The 27,945-nt window shown below is 40.7% G+C and overlaps 1 protein-coding gene across 1 annotated transcript; it reads right to left on the bottom strand.

The window, feature by feature from the left end:
* Positions 1 to 1,236: 1,236 nt before the first annotated feature.
* LOC117408975 (probable tRNA methyltransferase 9B) lies at positions 1,237 to 23,163 on the bottom strand. The gene is made up of 4 exons (XM_034014459.3): positions 22,758 to 23,163; positions 6,808 to 6,962; positions 5,235 to 5,408; positions 1,237 to 4,343 (listed from the first exon to the last, which is right to left on the bottom strand). Exons 2-4 carry the CDS (start codon positions 6,959 to 6,961, stop codon positions 3,340 to 3,342), a joined length of 1,332 nt encoding a protein of 443 aa, XP_033870350.1. The 5' UTR covers position 6,962; positions 22,758 to 23,163; the 3' UTR covers positions 1,237 to 3,339.
* Between the last annotated feature and the right edge of the window lie 4,782 nt (positions 23,164 to 27,945).

Genomic DNA, 27,945 nt, shown 5'->3' with positions numbered 1-27,945 from the left:
TGTGCCAGTCAGCTGGTGTTAAACCACCGAAATATACTTACGCTGGTAGAAGTTCGTGGTATGCACAAGGCAGTCCAGAGCAGAAAAAACAATATTTCTCAGCTGTGAAAATAGTTCCACAATTTTCATAAATGCTTGGTACACCGGGAGAGCTTTTCTGAAACCGGGACGGCCAAACCGGGGCGTTTGGTAGCTTTACCAGTCATGCTTTTACCAGGCATGAAATTCTGGGGCAAGGACTTCAAGTTTAAGTGTTTGTTTTATCTTTTTTCTTTCTTTATTTCAACAGAGACAGGAACCACATTCTACAAGCCCAGAAAACTATTGCATGTGGTATTTGGATACTCCTGGAGTCGTGAATGTTCTTGCAGCCTTTTTCATACAACATACAGCCTGTTACACACTTGCCTTGTGAAGCTGTCATGACCCTTCCACTGCTTGTTACAATGGTGCCGAAACTTTGTTTCCCACATGTCGGCTAAGTAGGTCAGAGGGTGGAGAAGCGTAACAGACTATATTGTTTATTATGACATATATTGTTTCTCTTGATACACTCTGCTGTGAGGGCATCTGAGGGCTTTAGGACCCTGGGCGTGAGGGATAATGCATTCCATCTTTGGAAAGGGCAAAGTGAAACCAAGGGCCTGATAATAGTGTGGGTTAATCAGGTAATTGGTAAATGCCGATCAGCTGCGACTGATCAATTGAGGGAATAACAGTTAAGGTTGGTTCATACTTCAGACTCCAACATCATTTCTGGTCAGAGTCAAAGATCTCTGACCCTGTGTGACAGGTCAGAATTACGTCTTCCATACTCTTGCAACATGCATCTTTTTTTGGAAAGTTGTACAGACTTTGCATATGCTTCTGTGACCTAAAATCGAGTCGGATAATGTTGAAATAGTTCGACATTTGCTGCATGGTTAGAGTGAAGCTGCACAGCTTGTATATCTGTCTGCGCCTGATGTATCACATTCATCTGCGACAGAAGTATGAACCAGTTCTTAGTGTGCTCTGGGTTGGGGTGTATGGAGAAGTAAGGAGAGAAGAGTGGTGAAGAAAAAGGTAAACTAAAATACAAGCAAAGAACAGTGGTTTTGGTTGGGTAAACAACATTAGCTTGTCCCGTAGTATCCAGGGAAACAGAGGACTGAGTGGTATCAGTGAATGGAAATTCTAGGACTCTTTGGGAAGAGTTAGGTTTATTTTGTTGGTTTTCTTTTGTTTATTGTACATATTAAAGATTGCGCTATCGCACATTAAACATAAAATTAAATGACAGGGTTTTGTGGCCGTAGCAACCTAACAATACCTAAAAAGGAAGGTACTACATAACATTTTATAAATATACACACACACACACACACACACACACACACACACACACACTGCTGAACCGTTTGAATGAAGTCATGTGATATTCGTTGTTTTCTGACACTAAAACCTTACCTTATTATGTTTTCATTCACAGCAGATCATGTTGGTAATTTACAGTTTTTTCATATTACTAAAGAATTAGTACGAACAGTTATTGTGCACATAGTGGGGTAATATTATTTATGATAACAACCAGAAGTTACAATGAACATTTGTTATACAAGTATTCAAATAATACATTATTATATTCACATTTTACATTAACAGCATAGCTTCAAAGAAGAGTATTTTCTTGGACTTTAACTGTGTCTCAATGAATGATCTACCAAAATACATATACACAGGTACAGAATATACAGCTATGACCAAAAGTTTTGCATCACCCTAAAGAATGAAGTAATTTTGCTTCATAAAGTCAAATGAAACCTGCTGAATAATTTTACTTTAACATATTAAATTACATACCGCTTTGTAGTTTTCCATATACTGACCAAAATTGAAAAAATGTGGCATTTTGAAATCTAACATGAAATACTGTACTACTAGTATGGCTTTTGAAATGATAATAGAATTGTTAAACAAAGCTAATTATGCTATCAATAAATACAGAAGTCTAAAATACTGTATCTGATTTGTTTATATTTATTTTAGTTTACATCTACAACTAGCATTAGCTGCTACATTCACCCTGACTTTCTCTAAGTTGTCAAATTCGTGAATTGCCCAAGTGGTACCACTTGATCATAGCGTATATTTACATCAAATTCTAAATTGTAAATGACCACTGAAGCACTTGGTTCATTTTGTTGGTGTGTTTACCAGAGCAACATTTAAGTAAAAGGTGCCTGAAATGCAGGATATGTTTTTTCTCCAACAGTATGGGGTGGTTCTCAGTAGGCAGCCTTTTTTAATAAGACGTTGCATTTTAATGCTGCAAGAGAAGAAAAACAAATGTGCGTTTTTTTTAAGGGGAGAGACGGTACCAACTGCAAACTAAGATATATACAGCAATGCCGTGTTTCAAATTTAAAATTGCCATTGAGCGTTTTAACCTATCCATCTGCATATTTAAATCTGTTATAAAGTAATACACTGTAATACCCTTGTTGAGTACAACATAGTTGTGCTTGTTATTGAACTATTGCAAAGTATATGCAGTTGATTTATGTCCACAAAATTACCTTGTAAGATTAGATTAATTGCCAGACTCCTTCTTACAATGAAATTGAAATATCAATTCTGCAAATATACTAGCTATCCAGCTAGTAATTGTGTCTCATCATTTCCATTCATTTGGAATGAACTGGATAAATTACTTAAAAACAGTGGCACCACTAAGTGGGGTTGTTTGGTGTGTCCACCGACAAAATGTTGTTGTACCCCACAAGTTTTTTGAGGTGTCACAAATGTGTAGGCGCTTTCTATAAGTGATTAGCCATATAGCCCAAGGATGCAAGGAGTCTTTTTTAATTCTGCTGCACAAAGCTGTTTGCAAAGACTCCAGTGAAGATCAGAGGCACCCCAGACCAACCGAATCCTAGTAGCACCACTGCTTGAAAACATTTAAATAAAATAAAACAATACAGTAAACATTTGTAAAAATGTCTCCAATACACATTTATAAACCTACAAATGTATAGTAACAAATTAAGCAGAAATTAGATGAAAAAATATAATTGACAGGGCTTGTGTAGGTAACTTATAAATTCACATTTCCTTCCGGTATACAACTGCTTAAGCGCACAATACACACCTGTTTTATTATTCAGTTGTATTGAAAATGATACAGGGATAGTAGGTTTAAAATTGACTTTATATAAACACTTATTTTTCACTTTGCTACACTTCTCAAACAAATGTAATCACAAGTTATTGGCCATCATTTAATAGCTTTTATTCTGTAAAAGCAGTCTTTTGCTAATGGATAAGCCTTATGATTACATTCTGATTCTGTGTGGCATATTACAAAGCACTGACTCCTGGCATTTTCCTCTTTGCAATGACACACCAGTTGCCATGGTCAAAGCATGAACTGACTATACTGAGTTCATTCACATTCTCTTCAATTAGATGTGACAGCTCCCCTTCCTTGAAAACATGGTAATAGCGCATGAAGTCTTTAGTATCTACCAGATTGTCCTGTTCATCCTCCACATCTATTTCATCAAGAATAGAGTCTGTGGAATCAAGTGTTGAGGTTCTTCGGAAGATCCTATTACTGACAGAATTTAAATCATTTGTACCGTTAACTGTAGGCTTATATTGCTCTCCATTTACTGGACCATTCTTTCTGTGGACTACTGTTTGGTGCCCTCCATTTATCTCTCTTAAAGTGCCTGTGGCTTTCCACCATTGTGCTTCTTTATGGTTTGTGGTCTCTACAAATACGTCATCCTCTTCAAAGCTCTGTCCATTTAACAATGACCCACCATGACCTAAATCTATACTACAGTGCCTTGAAGGCTGGACTAGAACAGCATTGCCTACCCACCCTTCAGAGCTCCTTAGGGGCTTCATTTTCTCAATGTTTTTCTTCATGCTGGATTCATCAAGTGACTTGGAAAAGAACCAAGAGCGGAGGGACTTCCCCAGGCCATTGTAAAACCTGTTCTCTTGTTCTGGATTTTTAATGCAGCATCTTCCGACTGATATGCAGCTGCCTAGACTGTATGAACGCTTAGTGCTGATCTCCTTTCTCAAAGCATCTATCCACCTGTATTCCTCTGAGTACACAGTTGGATGGATGTCAACAGGTTTATCTTTGCTGGTATTCTCACCTGATTCAGAGGGGTTTCTTGAGCACAAGGCCTTGTTCCATGGAACAAACACATCCTGCTTTTCAAAACGCCGGCGCTTTTGTTCCAAGGCCCAGGCATATATCATGACCATGCCCCCTGGGATTATGGTTCTAGCTATTTCTCTTATTGCTCGGATTCTTCTTTCTTTGGTTGAAAAATGATGGATCACTGTTAAACAAAAATAATAATAATATTAATAAAAGTACTCTACTGATGTAAAACGTACAAAATTCAGCTTTTTGCGATTATGAACCTATTATGAAAAACATAAAATACAAGTCTGTTCTGACTTCTTTATGATTATAACCAACAGAATACAATAAACATACAGAATATAACACGTTCTAAACCATATCAATTCAACAATCACATTAATGTATGAAATGATAGGAATTTTGTAACACAGGTTACTTTATTCAAATATCAACTTACATTTTATTTAGTAATTTTAATAATTAAAATTTTGGTTTGTAGTAAAAAAAAAAATACTTTAAGCCTATTAAGCATGAAAATATTGAAATAACTGCCAAATATCTGGATAATAGGTGTATCCCTTGAAACACATTAACTGCATATGCACTTTTGAATTCTCTCTGTTCATGTAGATATTAATTTATATATATATATATATATATAAACTCTTCAGTTCTGTGACCTGTGCAAAATGTTTTCCAGGTGTGGCTGCTATAACAGTTTGTTTTCTGTATTTTACAATTTAGAAAAAGCAACAAAAATATCAAGGGGGAACCTGAGGACAAAAAAAAATGCAAGATCATTTCATTTTGCTATACAAATATTAAAAATGTCTATTCATTTTAAAACCATTACAGGTCAAAATTACACAGCAGAACTGTTATTTAAACTTGTATTTATTTGTCCGACAACGGCATCAGAGTTTTCGGAGTTACAGATCCTTGTGAAAAAGGAAAGAATAATCTGTTTTCCTCTATCTTGAAAAGCTGAAAGGAAAATCTATCAAAATCTGGACTGTGCAGATGTGTCTGAAAGCCCTTTACCTCCTATGGAGATACTGTGCAAATGTGCCTGAAAGCCCTTTACCTCCTATGGAGATAACAGCATTGAAGACCTGGTCCCTGAAGGGAAGCTGGAGGTTGTCACACACCAGGACTTCATGACCCTGCTTCCTGGCCTTCTCCACTAGAGGGCTACAGTAATCACAGCCAAGGTTGTAGATAAGACTGTTCACACTTAGATATTTCCCAGTCCCACAACCTAAAATAAATAAATGCATTTTAATATCACATGAACTGTGAGACACTTCTACTAAAAAAAGTAAACATTTTCATAAAAAAATATGAACATGAAGGAATTAAAAACAAAATTATATAAGTACAAGAACAGTATGAATCAGTGACTTCTCTATAACTTCAAACAATCATCAAACAAGGAAGGCATTGTGTCATTCTTGTTAGTTTTACCTACATAAGACTCACTTGGGCATGTGTATGTCGAGTGTTTTAAATTAATGTGTAGGCATTGGGGGTATAAAATAATTAATTAGTTAATAAGTCATGGAACATAAGTCATACACTAATTGTATTACATTATTTATAGAGCCTACGCTTAAAAGAGAATCACTCACCTCTTAAAAGTTGCTAATATGATTATCAAGCTGTACTGGGGAAAAAACGTAATGGCAAGACTGTTGTAAGGCATCATAAGAAGCAAATGCCAGCAGTTACTACAATGGATATAGCTCAGGCAAAATGCCAGAGCATTTTAGTTCCTGTCAGATGACCTTATACAGAAATGTCACTCGTGGTAAATTTCACTGTCCTACCATACTGTAAATGCTTTATACTACAGCTTGTTGAACTGCCTTTACCTACTTTTTAATAAACTACTTAATCATGTACATATTGCAATAAATAACATCCTTGCTATTTCCTGTTTTCTATTAATAACATTGCCTATATCCACTAGCCACACGTGTCATTTAATTCAGCAAGGTCAAAAAAGGACATTTGCATATAAAGTACATATGCTAATAAAAGAGTTAGTTATAACGCTGAATAACTTCCACAAAGCTACTGATTGTGACTCAGCAATTGTGTATTTCATTGTGGGGGATGATAACAGTCATAAAATAATACATCAGACTTGCTCTTAATATGAATATCTCTGCTGCTTAAATACAAATCCTTGTGATTCTATGAAAAAAAGAAAGCAGCAGAAAAGTATTTAAATTACTCTCAATTATTTTTTTATTGATGGTAAGATGAGATACTTAAAAAGGTTACAAAAACAAATACCTTTAAGGCATACAATCGATTGTGTTTAGTTCAGAAGTCCATCATGTATAAATAAATTGCATAAATCCTAGGAATACATTTTAATTATGGAGTCGCTGTCCTTATGGTAACTTCAAAAAAACTGCCAAACAACTGTGATAAAGCTAACTGATGGTTTGTTATTTTTGTATTGCATTCACACAGCTATCAAAGTTTTTGTTATCTGGTACTTTTTAAAACACACTATAAGAAGGACTGTGCCATAATTAGAATTACATTTTCGGGTTAGTGTATTTAATGCAGTATAAGTGTTCTTAATGCATGCAGTTGTCTGTTTGGAGGAAATCAGATTGGTTTCAGGTTTGCTTCAGTTTTCTTACCAATGTCAGCAATCAAGCTTCCAGGTTCCTGATCCAGCAGAAACTGTTTTACCCGAGGCCAGGCCTTGCACCGCAGGTCACTGAGGTACGGGGCAGTTTTCTCATAAACGCTGTGTACATGTTGCTTTTCCAGTTGAATAGCTTCATTCTCCATCCTGAGGAGATCAAACAATGCAGCAATTACCTACAGTAAACGGACAATGTACTGTATGTAAGTGACATTCGTATCCTCACAAATAAATTAAACAAACATTAAAGTGACCTGCATGAGCACGATGTTCAAAAACATTTTGTAACAAAATGTTTGTGCATCAAATTCATACAAATGTTTGATTTTGAGTTTCATGACAATTTGAAAAATGTTTCTGAAGGAATAAGCTTAAGAAGGACTTGTAGTCCGAAGGGTCCTGAATAATTTATCAATTATTCACGTTTATGTACCTACATTACCTTTTTCTTATATAAACTTACATATACCTACATTGATACACAATTAACTGTTTGCTGTGTTGGAAATGAAACAAGACTCAGGGAGACCAGATGGGATTCCGAATTTGCTGCTTTTAATTACTGCACTAAATAAAATAAAATAAAATAACAGCGAATCCCTGTTTGGGCCGGGGTTCACGCCAAATCAATAAATAAAAATAACTCTCTCTCTCTGCTCTTCCTCTCACTTTCCTCTTCTCTTTCTTTCCTCCAACACTCTCACTTGCTCTTGTTCTCTTTTCTTCCGACTCACTCTGGGCTTTTTCACCGCTTCACAAATAGACACTCTCTTGCAGCCTTTAGCTGTGTCCCTCACAGTCTCACTCCAGTCGAGTCTTTATGTGTTCTCCCTCTAGCAGCTCGGGTCCCGCCCACCACATGCACACACACTCCATATGCATGTGCACACACACACTAATGGCATGTCCCCTACCCTTAAAATACACAGAACATTAAAAGAGACATAACAAACAAGATACACAAGACAAACACAATGTCCAGGACGATCCGGAGGTCGATGACGTTGTTGCGGCCGTGGTCTCCCCACATGTGTTGGAGACAGAGCCCTGTGGTGTGGAGCCACCAGGTAAGGTGCTGTCAAGAACAGGGGCGGAAAGGGAGGGATTGTCAGGGCCGGGTGAATCAGGAGGGGGGCAGGAGGGAACTGTCAGGGATCGATGAATCAGTCTGTGTCGGGTCTCCTCCCAGGTAGGGAGCCAGCCGGTCCTGGTGCAGGGCCACCTTGCTGCACTCTGTACACCACCTCCCCAATTCACTCCAGGACCTGGCAGGGTCCGAGGCAGGGACTGTCCAGCTTGGGGCAACGGCCCCTCTTCCTCCTGGGGCTGTAGGCCCAGATCAGCTCTCCAGCGATGAAGTGGCGCCCCCGAGTCTGGAGGTCGTAGTTCTGCTTCTGCCTGGGACCAGCCGCCTGCAGTTGGCCCAGAGCGAAGCGGTGGGCTATCTCCATCCGGTCTTGGGGCATCTGGGGGACGGACAAAAACCAGTTCAGTGGAAGTGTGGAGCTCACGCCCCATCATGAGCAGGGCTGGAGTGCAGGCAGTCGAGTCCTGCACAGTGGAACGACAAGCCAGCACCACCAGAGGCAGGTGGGTGTCCCAGTCCCATTGGTGGTTGTCGGTGGCCAGTTGCACGGCCAGCGTGGGGTTAAATCGCTTCATCAATCCGTCGCTCTGTGGGTGGACTAGGGTGGTCCTGGTCTTCTTGATCCCCAAGCGACAGCACATCTTGGCAAAGGCCCGGGACTCAAAATTGCGCCCCTGGTCCGAATGCAGCTCTTGCGGGATCCCGAACCGGCTTCAGCGACCGTCTCTGTCTCCTGGTCTGGCAGAGTGTAAGCCTCCGTCCACTTAGTCGAGGACCACCAAGACGAACCATGGGTCCGCCGACCTGGTACTGCTGCGACCGGCCCGGGGGTCCATTCCGGGCAGTTTAGGTGTCACAGCACAGACAGTGGTCCTCCACATTCCATCTGCACTGTCCCCAGTAAAAGGCTTGGTGGATCCGCGGCAGCATCTTTGTCACTCTGAAGTGTCCGGTGCCTGGGGTTCCATGGTGGGAGTCAAGCATCTCCCGGCGTAATGCTTGAGGGACCATCAACTGCTACCTTGCCTCCCCCATCGCTGGCTCCTTCCATTGCCACTGGAGGACTCCATGCCTCAGGGTCAGTCCAGGCCACTGTGACCATAGTGGAGTGCAGAGCTACCTCCTCCCATGGGGTCCTCCAGCCACTGCATCACTGGACGCAGGTCCAGGTCGTCTTCCTGATGCCTTCTCCACTCTGCCCTCTCCACCGGTACCACCACACAGCATCACTCTTCCTCTCCCTTGGACAGTGCTGCCTCCCTCTCCACCTTCCTGCTGCAGTGTGCACTGTCCTCAGGTGCACAGGGCCGACGGGACAGGGCGTCCGCGTTGGCATGCTTTTCTCCTGCCTGGTGTTGTATTTTGTATTGAAAGGCCTGCAGCTGTTCTATACAGTGGGCGACCTGTCCCTCAGGCTCTCGGAACGTCATCAGCCATTGTAGGGCGGTGTGATCTGTCCGGATTGTGAAGGGGAGTCCACAGAGGTAGTGGCGAAAATGGTGGGCCAAATCAACCACCACCAGAAGCTCTCTTTGTGTGACACAGTAGCGGCGTTCTGCCTTGCTGAGCGACCGATGTAGAACGCCACTATATGCTCCCCTTTGGGCCTCAGTTGGGACAAGACAGCTCCAGCTCCAGTAGGAAGAGAGAGTGGGGGTCCAGTGGAGCCAGCACTGGAGACTGGCACAGGACGCTCTTCAGTCAACCGTAAGCCTCCTGGCACTCACTTGTACAAGGGACGGTGTCCCTGCCCTGGAGCAACGAGAACACCGAGATGGAGGTGCTGGAATGGGGGAACTCAGCCCTTTCTTCCAGCTCCGATACGATTGAGCTTTCTCAACAGGGCCTCACTCAGCTCAATCATCCCGCGATCGGTGCCAGGCCCATGTCGGGGTTTAACTCTATGCTCGCACATCAAACACACATTCAGTTCTGAGATCAGTGCCCCATAGCTACTACAGCCATTCATGTTGATGTTGGTTAAGCAAGGCAAGGTCTCTTAGTTTAAACAGGCAATTATGTTGCTGGTTTTCTCTTTATCTATCCATTCATTGATTATTGCCATTATTTCGAATTGTTTTACAAAGTGTCGTCAATCAGCCTTACCGTCATACTGTAGTTGGCTGTAGTAGGCCCCTTTGTTTACATCCTGTCGAAGTGTGTGTGTGTCCAGTGGTGACATGGCCTCCTCCTTGATGTGCACTTGTGCTCCTCCCATCTCCGTGTGCGATGACGTTCTTGCTCTCCCTTCTTCCTAGACGACGATGACGCAGTGCCCCTCAGCCAGCAGGGCAGTTTGCCGTCCTCCCATCTCCACCATCTTGACCCCTCGTTTTTCTTCATCCCAAGGGCTCTCCTGACCCTCAGCTCAGCTACCAGCTCCTCCAGTCTGGCTCGCAGCTCGTCTCCGCTCATCTCCATCGCGTCCACCATCTTCTCCCTCAGTTCTTTCCTCACTCCTCGTGGCAGGCACTGCATGAATCCCACTTCCGAACACCAATGTAATGAACCGCTGTGTTGGAAGTGAAACAAGACTCAGAGAGACCAGATGGGATTCCAAATTTGCTGCTTTTAATTACTAAAATAAAATAACAGTGAATCCCTGTTTGGGCCAGGGTTCACGTCAAATCAATAAATAAAAATAACTCTCACTTGCTCTCATTCTCTGTTCTTCTGACTCACTCTGGGCTCGTTCACCGCTTCACAGATAGGCACTCTTTCAGCCTTTAGCTCTATCCCTCACAGTCTCACTCCAGTCGAGTCTACACGTGTTCTCCTGCTCGCAGCTCGCCCGCCCTACTTATAGCCTCGGGGGAGGGTCCTGCCCACCACACACACACCACACGCACACACACACACACTAAAGGCGTGCCCTGTGCCCTTACAATACACAGAACATTAAACGAGACATAACAAACAAGATACACAAGACAAACACAATGTCCAGGACGATGCCATCGCCAGGGTCATTACAGTACTTTGAATACTCTAAGAAAGTTTAAATATTGTAATAAAAAATGATTGTTGCACTAACAAAGTTAACAGGCTATGTAATTAATGCATGAGTCACTAAGTGCAAAACTCTGAGAGTGTAAACTCAGCAACGTTGTTGTAAAGGCTGCATTTGTTTCTTTTAGCACTTAAAGAGGTCACTGTTTTTGTTCTCGTTGATTTATTAAGTATTCAAGACGATATCAGGCTGCCTTCTCACTAGTTGATGATTTAAACAGGAAGGCACTGATATTAAAAAAATCACAAAAATACTTCTACCCTCATAAAAACTAAATCGCCTCAGTTTAAAATGAAAGTTTAGCAGAGGCTATGTAAAAAAAACATTAATAATTAAAGTTTATAAGTGTGTAACTGATTTATCAAAAAGCTAAGAACCAGCTTTTGTGTTCTACTGTTGATTTGGTTTAACTTTAAAACAGAGATATATTAACACTGTAGTGTGCCAGGGAGGGTATAAGGAAACCTGCTGACCTATGCATCTGATTTCATTGCAATCCACACATCAACACCCATCAGACCGTTCAGTACCATAACATCAATCAAGAAGGCAATGGAAATGCAGAATGACAATGGAAATGCAGAATGACAATGTAATGCCTCTTAAAACTGGTAAAGAAGACTTGTTTCTATAGCACCATAAAATACAATTATACTATTGATTATCAATGCCTGTTCATGTGCTGTATTTTTCAAGGCAGGAATAGTTGAGAGATTAGGTTGCTGGTTTTGATCCAAAAAGATATGTACAGTATATGAGCCCTCTTACTGTATGCCTTATTTTATTAGATACTTCACCCTTATGTAACAGAGTCAATAATGCCCCTTTAATCTTTCATCTATTTATTTATCACTTGTATGTTTTATTTTTTTTATAATTTTACACTTTGATTAGTGCTGAATTTATATATTATTGTCTAGCACTCTGTAATTGATTTGTATCACTGTCTAGTAGCATCTCCACTCAGTCCCCTTGATATGCCTTATTGGGTACCAACTAATTGAATTATTGATAGCTTTACCCACCTGAATATAAAAAGCCCACATCCCTTGCAAACGGGATGGCCATCCTGGGGGTTTGTGTCTGTCTGTGGTTTTGTTTGTGCAGAAGTGGGAACACAATTTGGGTGTTTGGAATGGACAGTAACAGAGGGAAGTAAACGGGTCTATAAATGGACTTCCCTGATGATAAGTATTCGGCTGGTGTACAGTATGCTGGTTTGAACAGTAAGCGTAAGTGAATTGAGAGTTTTTAATCGGTCAGTAACTGATCGGAAAAAGATATTGTGATACAGATTTTTCTCTCGCTCTGATGTCCCCTCCCCTGCACAGACAACGTGTTATGTGTTTTGGTTTTATAATGGTCAGTGTTTGTGTTTATTATTATTATTATTATTATTATTATTATTATTATTATTATTCTCTATTACGCCTTGTTAACAAACCATATCCTTACTGTATGCACTAAGCACTTTTTAAATCTCAATTATGATGACCTGTTAATGGAAAATCTGTAATTGATCACTTGATGGTGAACTGAATAGCTTTGGTCCTATATATGGATATTAAACAATGTGTTACTGTTCCTTTTAAACGTGCTGTCAAATAAAGCATTCTCATTGATTTCATATGTATCTGTCGTCTGTGTTTTTCTTGGTGACACTGTTTCCTGTATTTTAGATAAATATTCGAATAAAAAGAACCTGATCAATTATCTAATATTTTGTTCTGTGCTTTATCGCACTGAACTGGCGTAGTCTGGCTACATAGTAAAAATAACTCCTCTGCGTTTTAAAGCTTAGTTTATTTCAACCCCGTTGTTGTATCATGCCCTCTCTCTGAGCGGGTGTTACACTTAGATAAAACATGTTATCAAACTGACCACTGTACCGTGACATGGCATATAACCTCTTGAGCTGGCAATCACACAACACCCACATATTCAGATATAGGTTTCCTGTGGTGTTAATTGAGCTATTCACAAAGCTGCATTTGGAGTAACCTTCATGATCTCTGATCTCTACACGTGACACCTGTGTATTTTGTATAACACTTTGCTGGCACTTAATAGAGCCAAACCTCAATTTATTAATAGCATGCTCTTAATGATAAATAGAAGTGAAAATATTACTTACACAAGACACATGACACACTAAATACTATGATTTAAACCAAGCACAGAATCGCTGTCTTTAAAACTGTAGATCACAAAGCTGTAGGATAAAAGTAGATAAAACGTAGATACAATGATTGAGGGTTGTGTGCAGTAAAGAAGAAATGCTCTTTCATTCCACTTCAGCTTCAGGACATGGCACTATATATAACATGTAGATGTCCTTAATCTAGTCTGGTTATTTCAGTACATCAAAGAACGCTTACAGAATAAATGCTTTGATTGTTTTCAAACAGTTGCCAATTAAATCAATGACAAAAGAAGCTACGGAAATATTGAGCAAAATTGGTTTAGTGATGTTTTGACATTTTCTGTAGTCGAAATAACTGTAGATGGTCTTCTCCATGTCTGCATGAATAATTATTGTAACAGACTGCATGTTAATCCTCTGGGACACCCTTGGAAATCTGTTTATTTTCTACCTCAAGGTAGGAAACATTTAGTAGAGTGGTGAAAAACATTTACCATACTGTATATTGTAGCACTTTTGTCAGGTAATGGACCTGAAATGCAGAGCATGGTGCCTGCTCAGATCAGCACTCTAAAGTGAATAATATTACAGTATATATAGAAAACACATCAGGAAACTCCGCCACCAGCACCCGAGCTTGACATTTCTGTATTGGTGTCAGATTATCTGACCCCTTTTTCGCCAACACAGAAAGATCAGATCTCCGTCGCTCTTGCTGGCAGATCTCATAATCCACCATCCCAACCCGGCGTGTAACCTCAAAAGGTCCTTGCCACTTCGCCAGAAGTTTGGACTTAGAACTGGTTAACAATAGAAGCACCTTATCCCCCAGCTGAAACCGGGCCCCCTGTTATATTGGGTCTCCTGTCTGTGCTGAGCCTGCTGCAAATTGTCATGCGCCCATTTTCCCACAGACTCAAGACGTTTGCACAGGTACAACACATACCGGACAGTATTGGTAGAATTGTCCTGCTGCTCCTCCCACATCTCTCTGACTAGATCGAGCACACCCCGGGGTCTCCGCCCATACAACAGTTTGAATGGTGAAAATCCCTTAGAAGCCTGAGGTACCCCTCTGATAGCAAAGAGAAGGGGAGGAATCAGCTGGTCCCAGTAGCGCACATCACTGTCAATTAATCTGTGCAACATGTTTTTGAGGGTCTTATTAAAACGTTCTACAAGACCATCAGTCTGGAGGTGAAAGACCGAGGTCCTTATGGTCTTAATCTCCAAAAGTTTACATGTTCCGCGGACTAGCCGGGACATAAAGTTGGTGCCTTGGTCGGTCAGTATTTCCTTGGGGAACCCCACCTGGGAGAAAACCTTCACAAGCACAACAGATTTAGCAGATGCAGATCAGAGGGGAGTGGCCTCTGGATAACGTGTAGCATAATCCAAAATGACCAATAGGTGTGTGTATCCTGCTGCACTCCTTTTTAGCGGTCCCACTATATCTACTTCAATACGCTCAGACGGAGCTTCCACTAGGGGCAATGGCACCAGTGGAGCTCGTGGGACGGCTCTAGGGTTATCTTCCTGACATTCCCCACAGCGTTCGCAAAAACGCCTTACGCCACCATCTAGCCCCGCCAATAGAACCGTGTCACGAGCTTCGCTTTGGTCTTGTCTCTTCCCAAATGACGAGTCAGGGGAATAGCATGAGCAAGCTGCAACAAATCCTCCTTAAAGGACTGAGGAATGAGCAACTGGTGACGCACTTCCCCCATCTGGGGTAATTTTTCAACACGGTACAAAAGGTCTCGATTAATTTCAAAGCGAGGGTACGTGGCGGCACATCTGGGCTTGACCACCCGACCATTAACCATAGCTGCTTGGTCAAAGAGCCTGCCCAGCACGTCATCACGCGCTTGCTCAAGTCGGAAGTCACAGGAACGAGCTAAAAAATCAGCCCCCAATGGCTTCCAGCTCAGGGCCGGGTCGGTCCCGATCAGAGGCAGCCAAGCCAGACCCCTGCACTGACTCCGCGGCCTCCCCTCCCAGACTCTTCACCAATCACCCCCACCTCAGACTCCCTCCATTGCCAGCCCTCATTCTTAGTGGCCCGGCATTCCTGTTTAGTTTTGCAGGGTCTAAATCTATGGCATAGCAGTCTGGGTCACTAAAGGGGAAGATCTCTCCAATTACTTCCTCTTTCTTAGCCAATAGGGAGGACGGGGTCGTCACAGCAGCCAACCAATCTTTAAACTGCTTGCAGTCCCATCCCAGAACTACAGGCACTGGCAATCGAGGACACAAATCCAACTGCACTCGCGTCACCTGCTGACCAATTTTTAAATTCACAAACATCTTAGGATAAGTGCGCACATCCCCATGAATACATTTAATATGCACCTGTCCCGTTATTTGCTTATGCCCCGGTGAGATTAAGCTCTCTTGTATCAGGAACTGACTACACCCTGAATCTAAGAGAGCCTGGGTTTGTGTATCATCCACTGACACAGGAATCACAAAACCCATCTGCTGGAGTGTCTGATGGAATGGAACAGTCTTACCTGGTCGGATGAGGTCACATCCCATAGCGGGGCAATCCCAGTCGATGTGGCTCACCTCCCAGCTTGTTCCACACATCAGTGAACTGGTTTCTCGCCAGGGAGCATCAGCAGGAGGTTGAGACATAGGAGCCATCAAAGGGGCTCGACGGTAGGGTGACCGCACGAGACCCCGGTCCAACACCGCAGCAGCCCATAGGTGACCCTCTACTGCCCCAGTTCTAAGACCGGGAGCTCCCACCGCCACAGTCCGTCCAAAGATCTGGTTACCCCTGATGATGGATTAGCACTGTTTCCAGGCAGCTTAGTGGGCGTTGGTTCTGCTGCCTTGTACTGCTCTGCCAATTGGATCACCCGATCCAGGGTGGCGGGTGCCTGTCGTTGCACCCACTAGCGCGGCCCTGGAGCCAAGCAGGAACCGCTCCACTATGATCACCTCCACTAGCCCAGCCGTGGTGGTGGCTCCCGGGTTCAACCATCCCTGGGCATAATCCTACAAGTAGTGCACGATGGCCCTGGGGTGTTCCTTCGCAGAAAAGCTCTCCACCCGGAATTTGCGGCGGCAGAATTGGCAGCTTTCAGCGTGGGGTACTCCATCCTTGCCATCAGATCCAGGTTCCTCGCCGCTGCCTGCGCCTCCCCCGTCAGCTGTGGCAGGAGGTAGCTAGCCCATTGCTCTCGGGCCCATCCGGCAGAGATCGCCATCGCCTCGAACACCTCCAGGTATGTGTCCGGCCGATCCTCTGCCGTCATTTTTGTTGCCCGCTTTAGCATTGGGTCGGGTGCAGCAGCTCTTACACTCCCCTGCCCTACCTCAGTCAGGAGGTCCATCATAGCGGCGAATTGCTGCAGGTCCATTCTGCCTTCCTCGGCTATTGCGTTGCTTTGGTTGGGCAGTGCCAGTGAATCCCACTTCTATCACCACGTGTGGAAGGGTGGTGGACACACAGAACTTTATTTGTAATGTCGCTCAAGCGCACTGATATATTTTAGTCCGCAGAAGGCGCTGTTGTCTGTGGCCTGAATACCGGCAATGGTAATGAGGTCCACAGGAATACCAACACAGGTAAACAGTTCAATGCGGGTGCACTCATAAGTGCTCTGAAAATAATAATAATAATGAATGACAAAAGGTGAAAGAAAAAGGGAAAATAAAACACAGTAATAAAACTACAAAATAAAAGTGCTGCTTACACAGTTCCTCCACTGCCACTAAATCGGTCAGCTTGGGTCTTCGTCCTATGCTTCCCTATACACTACACACTGGGGTGGCCAAGGTTCCCCTCTATTTACACCCGTCTCCCTCGGGTACGTAACAATTTATTTTAATTTATAATTTTCTTTATTTAAGGCTGGCTGTCTTCCTCAGCCGTGCTTGCCTGTTTCGTTCTCTCACTCCAACCACTGGTGTTCCTGCCTGGTGTTTGTTTATACTGGCGTCCTCCGCCAGTGTCACTGGGTCTCCCCTGTTTATGGCCACCCGAATGCATAACTAAGCGCAGTACTTATGGGTTGATCAATCCCCCAAGGCCCGCCTTCCAGCTACTCAGAGAGAGGGAAAGCCAACACACCTTCTTCTCCACCTCTCCGTGTCACTGCCATGACTGACAGATGGATCTTATGAGCCCTCTTCCTGCAGAACCACAGATACACCAGATAGTCAGCACAGATCTCCCGTTACAAGGCTATATTTGCATCCTTAGCCATTTGACAGAAAAGTAATAATACCACAGTAGTGACATCAAAAAGTGATAATTCCTCTAGAGGAAAATATACTTGAACTTTGACCCATTCGACTCCTTGAGACCATCACTTTCAATTCAAACACAAATATCTCATTTTGAATCACTCGACAACACCCACAGTACAGAAATGTTCATTAATGATCAACAAAATGAGAATACGTTAAAAAATGATGTAAAGCTGGTACATTTGTATATCAGAGAAACTGGAGAGGAACAGGAAATTAAAACTAGGTAAAGACAATCATCCAAATAAAGCTGAAGCACTAACGGATAACGACATAGAACGTCTGTACAGCACTGAAACTCTAAGTTTAAAAAAAAACAGCTGTACTGCTGAACCTCGTCTTCTTTAATATCAGCATCACAAGGGTATCCATGTATTATAAAAAATAATAGATGGGCTTCTTCAGTGAGTTACAGGAAAACAATTCCATCGTGGGTTTCTGTGGCAGTTTATAAATTACTCGACCTTCGGTCACAGAAACCCTAGATGAAATTATTTTCCTGTAACTCACTGAAGCCCGTCTATTATTATATATACACCACCCACTCAGTGGCAAACACAGTTGCAGCAGCAAAGGTCATTCAAAATGATCTAGACAGCATTCAGAACTGGGCAGACACATGGCAAATGACATTTAATAGAGAAAAGTGTAAAGTATTGCATGCAGGCAATAAAAATGTGCATTATAAATATCATATGGGAGATACTGAAATTGAACTACCTAGGAGTCAATATGGGGAAGCTATAAAAAAGATGCTCGGATATATTGTGAGAAGTGTTGAATTTAAATCAAGGGAAGTAATGTTAAAACTTTACAATGCATTAGTAAGACCTCACCTAGAATATTGTGTTCAGTTCTGGTCACCTCGCTACAAAAAGGATATTGCTGCTCTAGAAAGAGTGCAAAGAAGAGCAACCAGAATTATCCTGGGTTTAAAAGGCATGTTGTATGCAGACAGGCGAAAAGAATTGAATCTATTCAGTCTTGAACAAAGAAGACTACGCGGCGATCTGATTCAAACATTCAGAATCCTAAAAGGTATAGACAATGTCGACCCAGGTGACTTTTTTGACCTGAAAAAAGAAACAAGGACCGGGGGTCATAAATGGAGATTAGATAAAGGGGCATTCAGAACAGAAAATAGGAGGCACTTTTTTACACAGAGAATTGTGAGGGTCTGGAACCAACTCCCCAGTAATGTTGTTGACGCTGACACCCTGGGATCCTTCAAGAAGCTGCTTGATGAGATTCTGGGATCAATAAGCTACTAACAATCAAACGAGCAAGATGGGCTGAATGGCCTCCTCTCGTTTGTAAACTTTCTTATTTTCTTATGTTCTTAATATATCGCAGGTGTCGGGGCCCAATATAAATCTGCTATATATCGAGGGCCGCGATATAGCGAGAGACCCATAGAAAAACAAATAGGCTAACAAATAAATACTGTACAATGACGCCCTCATTTTATCGGGGGCGTTAGAGTCCAGTATAAATCCTCTATGCAACCTGCTTTTTCTCATTTTTCATATAAAAAGCTGCACACCATTTTAATTCGTACAGCAGAAGGTAATTGCTTCTCATCAACTTCAATCTCCAATTAATTTCATGAGTATTCCACTCGTTTCTCAAATGCACAGACCCGCTGCATTGAAATAATCCATTCCCAACAACAACATAGGAGGTTTTTTGTTAGGGAGCTGACGTCACTGCCTTGTGACTTTTGCTAGTGCATTGCTGCCACACGTGAACACCTCGTTGGCTAAAATAAAAACCACTTCAGCAAGTAGATATTTAATTTGCTTTGTGTTATTGTGCAATACATGTGATTATGATAACAATACGATATTAATGCTTTGTTTTTAATTGTTTGTGATGTGCAGTACGAAATTAAATGCACAGTAATTTAAGTGCCTATGTGTATTGCAGCTAAGACATACACAGTTAGACGGTAAAAATGAGGAGCCAACTCCAGCACCGCGATATATCCGAATCCGCAGTATAGCGAGTGGTAATATAACAAGGGGGGGTGTGTGTGTGTATATATATATATATATAAAGTAGCTTTCGAGTTAAGGTGGAAGAAAGCAGTAATTATAGAACTGTGGTAAGTCGGGATTTATGCAAATATTAGAATTACAAGAGCCGATCAAATTGCGTGAAAGTTGCCAAAAGGCTTCTACATTCACAGTGTTTTGAAAGTCTGTGTGTGTGTGTGTATATATATATATATATATATATATATATATATATATATATATATATATATATATATATATATATAAAATAGTTATGTTAGTCCTGTCATTTAATAAATAACTAAATAAATAATTAAAATACAGTGATGTCTGTGATAGTGCAGCATACACGCCCTACTAAAATTAATTACACACAGATCACATAAACCTAATTAGTACAGATTTGTCCTGTAAAACCAATGCTTTGCTTGTCGCGTTTTTCAGTTCATGGAGTCAAGGGTTTCTGTCACTTTCTCTGGAAATATGCAGATGATTTTGATATATATAATTTAAAAGGTTTTAGTGGAAGTGTAAAGCATTGCTATGCATGGATTAACAGTAACTGCATTATTATCTCCGTTTGGACATAGATATTCAGCTATGAATTATTATTATTATTATTATTATTATTATTATTATTATTATTCGTAAAAGCCGTAGTAGTAGTATTTATTATTATTATTATTATTATTATTATTATTATTATTAATAATAATAATAATAATAATAATAATAATGATAATAATGATAATAATAATAATAATATATTTACCGGTATGTGTTTATTTATTTTTGGAATAATTATTTTAAATTACTGTGATCAATTTGCTGTTGGTGAAAGATACTGCAATCTATTGCTACTGAACTATTTTAGTGGTCAATTATCTACAGAGCTTACATTATCAGGCGTTATCTGTAGCTGAGTACATTATTATTATTATTATTATTATTATTATTTATTTCTTAGCAGACGCCCTTATCCAGGGCGACTTACAATCGCAAGCAAATACAAATACATTCAAGTGTTACAATATAAGTCATACAATAAGAACAAGAAATACAATAATTCTCAAGTGTGACAAACCACAATTCAATAATACAGCAGATAATAGTGAAAGTTACATCAGGATATGATTAAGTAGTGATAGTTACATCAGGATATGATTAAGTACAAAATACTACAGATTAAACACTTGGGAGATTACAATATTCTGAGGTACAGGATTAAATGCAGTAAAATAGGGGGCAGATAAGAGCAAAATAAAGCATATTTAAATGAAGGGTGATAGTGTCCCAGGATACAACAGAGGAGTTCTACAGGTGCTGTTTGAAGAGGTGAGTCTTAAGGAGGCGCCGGAATGTGGTCAGGGACTGGGCAGTCCTGACATCTGTAGGAAGGTCGTTCCACCACTGCGGAGCAAGGGTGGAGAAGGAGCGGGCTCGGGAGGCAGGGGAGCGTAGCGGAGGTAGAGCCAGTCTTCTAGTGCAGGCGGAGCGGAGAGGTCGAGTGGGGGTGTAGGGAGAGATGAGGGTCTGGAGGTAGCTGGGTGCAGTCTGATCAAGGCATCTGTAGGCTAGTACAAGAGTCTTGAACTGGATGCGAGCGGTGATCGGGAGCCAGTGGAGCGAGCGGAGTAGTGGAGTAGCGTGGGCGAAGCGAGGTAGAGAGAACACCAGGCGAGCAGCAGAGTTCTGGATGAGCTGGAGCGGACGGGTGGCGGACGCAGGGAGGCCAGCCAGGAGGGAGTTACATAATTTTGGTGTACATAATTTTGGTGTACAGTAATTTTGGAGTACAGTGAACCAAATCAAATGGAATGAGATGAAAATAGAACTTATGGATGGTAAAAATTGGAGATAGGGATTCATAAAATGAGTAGCACAGCACCTTAAATCTTACGGACAGAAAACACAGGCCCATTTAAAACCCATGTTATTATTATAAAGCATCTTTAGCTTTATTGTATGACAGGTGAAACACCTTTGACATTCATTTCATTGGGATTCAAAATCCTGTTATCCTGCACTGTACAATATGGATAATCAAACTTCACCAAGGCACCCACTGATTCACAGCACAGCAGTCTGTCCCAGATTCATTTATTGCAAGTCAGAACGACAGAAGCACATGTTGACATTCAAAAAGAAAGTATACTTTAAGACATTTGTTTCCTGTGGAGTTCTAACAATCAGTGATGGAAAACCACTTGAAACTATGTGACAGTGCATTAGAAGGAAAGAATAATTACCACAAGAGGCAAAGAGCATAAAGCACTGAAGAACTTAATCACCCATGTGTAAAAAAGGATCCCTACTGAATTAATCATGAGGGAATCTAACAGTGAAGAAAATAGTCATGGCCACACCAAATACAGAGAAAACTAACAACTCATAATAATGCATACCATATATTAATTGAGGCATTTCACATAGCAACACTACTCATGCCATCTTCGATATCCTTTATTTGATATGTATTGGTACATATAAAAAAAAACAATCACATTACTATGTGATATGCATTCATTGCTTTGAAGGGTGTTCTTGTGAATAAGATACATTTTATTTACACGAAACTGTTCTAAACTGTTAACTAGTATTTGAATGAAAAAAAAAAATCTGTGTTTCCATTAGTAACATGAACTCCAAATCTGCCAGCTACTATTGAATGATATAATGCAACAAATTACTATAACCTATGGTAACTTCCATTTGATTTAATTGCTTAAATGGCATTCTACAGTGTACAAAAACAGATGTCAATACATCTCAACCAGAACTATTTAAAAATGTGCATACCATTTGCTGTCAGGTTATACATGTACAATTTAAAATCATGTTTATTATTGATGCATTTTACATGATGAGATGCTCTAAATGCTCTGATGAGATTTTTCTTATTTGAGTCATGCTTCTGAGACCTCAGTTACATTACCGGCACATACTATTTTAACTCCAAGATTAGAAACCATTTCATATAATTAAACAAACGGCTATCAACAACACAGATTTAAAAAAGACAGACATTGGAAATAAACCTGTATTGTTCCAGCGCCCTGTTTTGCGTGGAACTTTGTACTTTTAAAACAACATGGTTTTTGTATTAATTATTTTTTAGTATAAGATAAGTTACTTAATACTGAAAGAGCTACAGTGTATGTATGTTTAAGCTACTGATGTCCATTTGTGCTGTCAAATAAAAAAAATTGGGCAAACAAATTTTACATGTTCTGCTTTAAACTACTTAAAGTTATATATGTATACAGCACCACTTAATGTATCCCTTGTAAATAGTATACAATATTTAAATGTATTTAAATATATACATACACCAATAAAGTAATACATGTTCATGTTGTGAACATAAGAACTGCAGTTGTAAGTGCACAGAATCCTGTAGATACACGATTCAAGGATATGACCTTACCTGTGTTTAAGATCCTTCAACTGCCCGTTCAGTCCATGCAGTGACCATTATTCCACAGACCTGTTGGGAAAGGTACAGAATCCAAATCTAAACCGGCTCCTCTGAGACACTCTAATAGCATTACACAGTGTTTCTCTGTTACATTAGCTTGCAAATATGCAGGCCAACGGCATCACAGCTGGCACTTGCAGTCATTTCTAAAGCAGGAGTGAAAATACTGAAAGAAATATGTTGAGGAAGCAGACTGCTCATGTGACCTAGAGCTCTCTCATTCAGTTGATGTGATAAATCCTTGATTTGTCTGATAGCCTCTTTGGTCCCCAATTATAACGTTCTCCTCACGGAGCTGCTTGCCTACCTTTGTCATGTGCTGCACACAGCATGATTTATAAAATGATGTTGTGTGTTTGGGCTGGCCTCTTGCACAGTAGTTCCCTGGGCTATAAATAATTCTGATTCACAGAATGCATTGTCTTTCATTGGAAGCACTCCATCTGCACTGGTTGAGACTGATTAATAGCTGGAAACAGGGCATTTCTGTGCTGCAATGAGTCACAGCAAGTTAATCCTAATACTTTAGTCAAGGCATATACTCAGACTTCTGATTTGTTCACACAGATGAGTTCAATATTAAATCTGTGTTATCTCATGTGAAAACAACTTTCTAGTGACCTGAAATGGCATATACAGTACAACATGGATATTGTGTATCATCTGTGTATAATCTGCAATCTAAAAACATTCTGCAGTTGTTTAGCTAATGGGATTATTCTTTTTAAAATATAAATGTTTCAGAGATTGGGATTAGTTAATTGTGTCACATCATGGATTTAAATGGGAATAAAAGTATTACTGTCTGGAACAGGTTTGTCCATACACTGGAGTTGCTGTGAGCTATTAACCAATGATAAATGTAGGCTCCTAACAACCCACTACTAAAACTGTATTGGCAATTTTAATATAAATGCTAGTGAGGGAACATGAAATGAACATTTAAATTTAGGATTTAAGTATAAATGAAGTAGCTAAGAGTTCTATCTAAAACTTGTTATTGATTAATAAACACATTATTTCAAATTATAACTTCAGATCACAATGCAAACTGCATTAAAAAGGTACATAAAAAAGGAAGAGTTTAGGTCATCAATAGAATAGTTTCAGAAGAAATTTCCAAAAACTATTATGTATTATATATATGGGGTTTCTTAGTGTTAAAATTAGAATAATAAAGATTATTCACAGGACAGGAGCAAGGGCTGCATGGAGGAAGAACCTTGGGTTAAGATTGCGAAATGTTATGATACGTTTGCTATTACGAGGAGGTAATGGAATACCCGTATTTAGTAGTATAGCCTTGTGATCAGAGAGGCCCAGATCAATGCCTTCTAATTCAGAAATCCCCAAACCATATGTGCAAACCAAATCAAGAGTATGGCCATGGCTATGCAGTGAGAAGTTAACGTGCTGTGTGAAGCCAAGACTGTCAATGGCTGCCAAAAAATCAGCAGCCAGGGTACAGTCAGGGGAATCAACATGCAGATTAAAATCACCCAATAATAAAATACCACTAGCTGCTGGGCAGACTACAATAAGGATCTCAGATAGTACAGATAGGAATGCAGAGTTAGGTTTGGGAGGACGGTTGATAAGAATAACCAGCAAAGTCTGTGAGCCAAATACTCGAAGGAAATAGCATTCAGTACAGGGACCATTTTTAGGTCGTAGTTCAAATGGTGCATAACTGCTAGACCCCCACCCCGTCCAACAGAATGAGCCTTTTCAATGTATCCATAGCCAGGAGGTGTAGCCTGCTTCAGCAACATAAATTAATTTGGCTGATGTCCAGTTCTTTTCCGAAATAATAAAGTCATTGAGAAACAAAGTCTTACTGTTCAAGGAACGAGTACACCTGGCAGAGTTCCGTGTCGGGGGAAATACGGCAATATTGCCGACATCAACCTGGTGTTTTGGAATGTAACACAAGGAATTAAAATCCACACCACGTCTCCGTGGTACATATTTTGAGCGCTGTGACCACAAAGTGGTTGTGGTTTGTCACACTTGAAAAAATTATTGTATTTCTTGCTCTTATTGTATGACTTGTATTGTAACATTTGAATGTATTTGTATTTGCTTGCGATTGTAAGTCGCCCTGGATAAGAGCGTCTGCTAAGAAATAAATAATAATAAATAATAATAATAATAATAATAAAGTGCTGATATTGTGTTTAGAGATAGCACGATAAATAAGTCCACATCCAGAGCCTCTGTGTAAATACGGGCGCTGGCACAGAATACCCAGACCACTACATGTATTCCATAAAGTTGTCTTAAATCAACTTGAGCCAGAGATTTTGCTGTTGTGCACCTTGTTGTGGAATTATTCCAAGATTACTCAAGACTACAAGGTAATGTTGCATTTTACCCCCTGAAAATACATTTTACTCTCTCAGTGTTAAAATTAGAGGGTAAGTTACTCTCAGACCCAAAACCTTATCTGGAGCTCTGTATATATAGTTACAGTGAAAATAATATACAGCCATAACTATATGTCACAATGCCTTAATTACATGAAGACATGTACAGTATCTATCACTACGTTTATCCATGTCCTAAAATAATGGAAACAGTTTATCCAAAAGTATTCTGCTTACGGTTCAGCAAGCAGCTTTTGAAGGAGCTGATATATTCTTGCTTGCAATTTTAGGCTGCTGGGTTATGTCACTGGAAGTAGTAGCGAGAGTGAAGATTGACAGCTTATCAGCAGGGGCAGGCACTGCGGGAGCGGCGGAAGTGACAGGCGTGGTTGGAGTGGTGATGTGAGGGCGGTGCAGTAAATAGTAAATACAGAATTCCGATCGCTCCCTGTTGGAATTGCTATTCCTTTTTTAAAGAGCTTTCAGAATCTTGTCAGTAGGCCAGTCTTTAAAGAAAAGCCAAGCTGGAAAAGCATTCTGGGGGCAAAGGTGTGTAGAGCAAAATACAGTACAGTTAATCGTGACACAAGTGCAATGTTATCCGGGTTTGGTGCTGGCCTTTACAGCTCCGGATCGTGTTAGCCATCTACTAGCAACAAACAAAGAGTTTTTAGACACGACAAAACAAACAAAACACTCACGATTACAATACGGGCCTCCTTCCGGTTTAGTGTTAACCATAACAAAGGAACAGATCACCTCGCTACATACCCTTATATACCATCAATCATGACCCCTTGGGTAATGATTGCAACCACTCTTCCAATCCGCGGCTGCCATATCGTTTCCCTTCCGGGTCGATGATTTAGTGTACCGTAGCTCCACCCCCTTTCTAGATGGCCGACTTCCACCTAAACCTGGGAATGAATTGTCTGGCCATCCAGTCCAGGGCACTCTTTTCCCTTTACACAGAGCCCTCACAGGTCAGGAGGGAGATTTATCACCAAGAATCGTTTTGTCTCTTAGTTTGTTATTGTTTTAGCAACTAAAAAATAATTAATTCTCCATAAAGCAGATTTTCGGTTAATTTGATTGGTAAAAAAAAAATAAAAAATAAAATAAAAAGAATTATTTCACTGCTGTTTAATTAGGGCGCTTGGAACACTGTAATACTTGGTCAACTGGAAATATCTTGGTACACACTTTTTATAGCTAAATCAGGAAAAGATCTTCATCTCATCAGTTGGGAGAGGGGGGATGTGGTGGTGATACATACTGAATAAAGGTTTAGAATTGACAAGCACATTTAATGATTATTCACAAGTAAAAGCCCAAAATGTTAAAAATAATAATAATAATAATATTTAGTTGTAAAGAGCAATCAGCAGTTTTTCTTTCTTTTACCATTTTGTATAACATTAATAACACATGTATCCAAAAGGAGGAATGCCCTGAGGCACAAGGTTCAAAGGGCATGGAATCACCAAAAATACACACACAGCCCAACCCTTAGCAAGGGCTGTCTTTCTGGAAAAGCAATTAAGCTTTGTGTTAAGCACTACTTAGTGGGGCTTTATTGGAAAGTTTTGTAAATGGGTCATTCAATCGATGGGCTCTGTTTTGACCTTGCCTGATGTGAATATAAAATGAATGAACTCAAATATATTTTCCACAAGGATGAAGCGGATTGGAAATACATATGAAACAGATCTGCTACAACAATTCATAAAAGCACACGAAGACAAACAAAGTTGTACCATTTATTTGAGCAAGTATCAAATGAAATCAGATTAATGACAGAAGCTATACTTTGTCCATTGGATTTAAACGACCAAGTGATCCAGAACTTTTCTAGAAATATCTGTCCTGTAAATAGCTGCAGGGTAATACCAGCTGTAACAATAATAATTAAATAGTAGTGTAAGTACCAGATATTAAAAGAAAGAATACAAATTATAAACAAAATATATCATTTTTATTTGTTTCAACAAGGAAAACTGTCAAGAACTAAATAATTAAAAAAAAACAGGTCAAAACAAATGGCAAGGAAGATCTAAAATAGAGAAAGCAGTGTTTTAGTTCCTGGTACAGACATAATATAATTTATATTTTAGATTCCTTCAATAATAGATATGGATAAAACATACTAGGTATATGCTCAAGGTAAATTAAAGTAAATTTTAAAGTGAATTGATCATGGAAGCTCAGCCGGCCTATCAGGCGATGACGCACAAGGCCATACTGATTACTGATCAAGCAGGCCATACTCCAGCATCTGGATATTACCGAGGAAACCTACCGCCGTCGGTTCCGGGACTACCAGCGCTAACCGACATGTGCATGGCAGCTGAAATAGTGGAACTAATTGCTATTGAGCAGTTCAGCCCAGTGTTGGGTGCCGAGAAAGCTGTCCACCTGGCGGAGGCGTATGAGGACTGCCTGCTGGCACACCAGCTCTCTCCTCTTGGTCCACGGCCCCGGGCTCCCACAGTGCTGAAGACCGCAACATCTCCTCCACTCCGCACCCCCTCACCCCCCAGACCAGCACCGCACCACCCAATGGGTGGCCTCACTCCCCCACCATGGAGACCAAGGTCAAACCCCAGCTGGGTAAGAGCAAGGGGCCCTGTCCCGCTGCCAGCAGTTTACAGTGATCTCCCTTTTTTCACTGTTCTGCACAGTTAACACCTCTCTGTCTACCCATGGTTTTAATAAATTGATATAGTACAATTGTTCTGATTTTATAATTGACTGGTCCTACTGCTTCAATG

This window comes from Acipenser ruthenus, chromosome 2, assembly GCF_902713425.1.
Source record: "Acipenser ruthenus chromosome 2, fAciRut3.2 maternal haplotype, whole genome shotgun sequence".
In the NCBI taxonomy this organism is placed as follows: Eukaryota; Metazoa; Chordata; class Actinopteri; order Acipenseriformes; family Acipenseridae; genus Acipenser; species Acipenser ruthenus.
The sequence above is the reverse complement of the archived record's forward strand: the minus strand, read 5'-3'. Positions and strand labels throughout refer to the sequence as shown.

Coding starts and splice junctions, on each gene's coding strand:
- LOC117408975 (XM_034014459.3), bottom strand. CDS start 6,961: ATGGAGAATGAAGCTATTCAACTGGAAAAGCAACATGTACACAGCGTT. Junction 5,409..6,807: donor AAGCTTGATTGCTGACATTG/GTAAGAAAACTG, acceptor TATTTATTTTAG/GTTGTGGGACTGGGAAATAT. Junction 4,344..5,234: donor TGCTGTTATCTCCATAGGAG/GTAAAGGGCTTT, acceptor TTTGTTTAACAG/TGATCCATCATTTTTCAACC.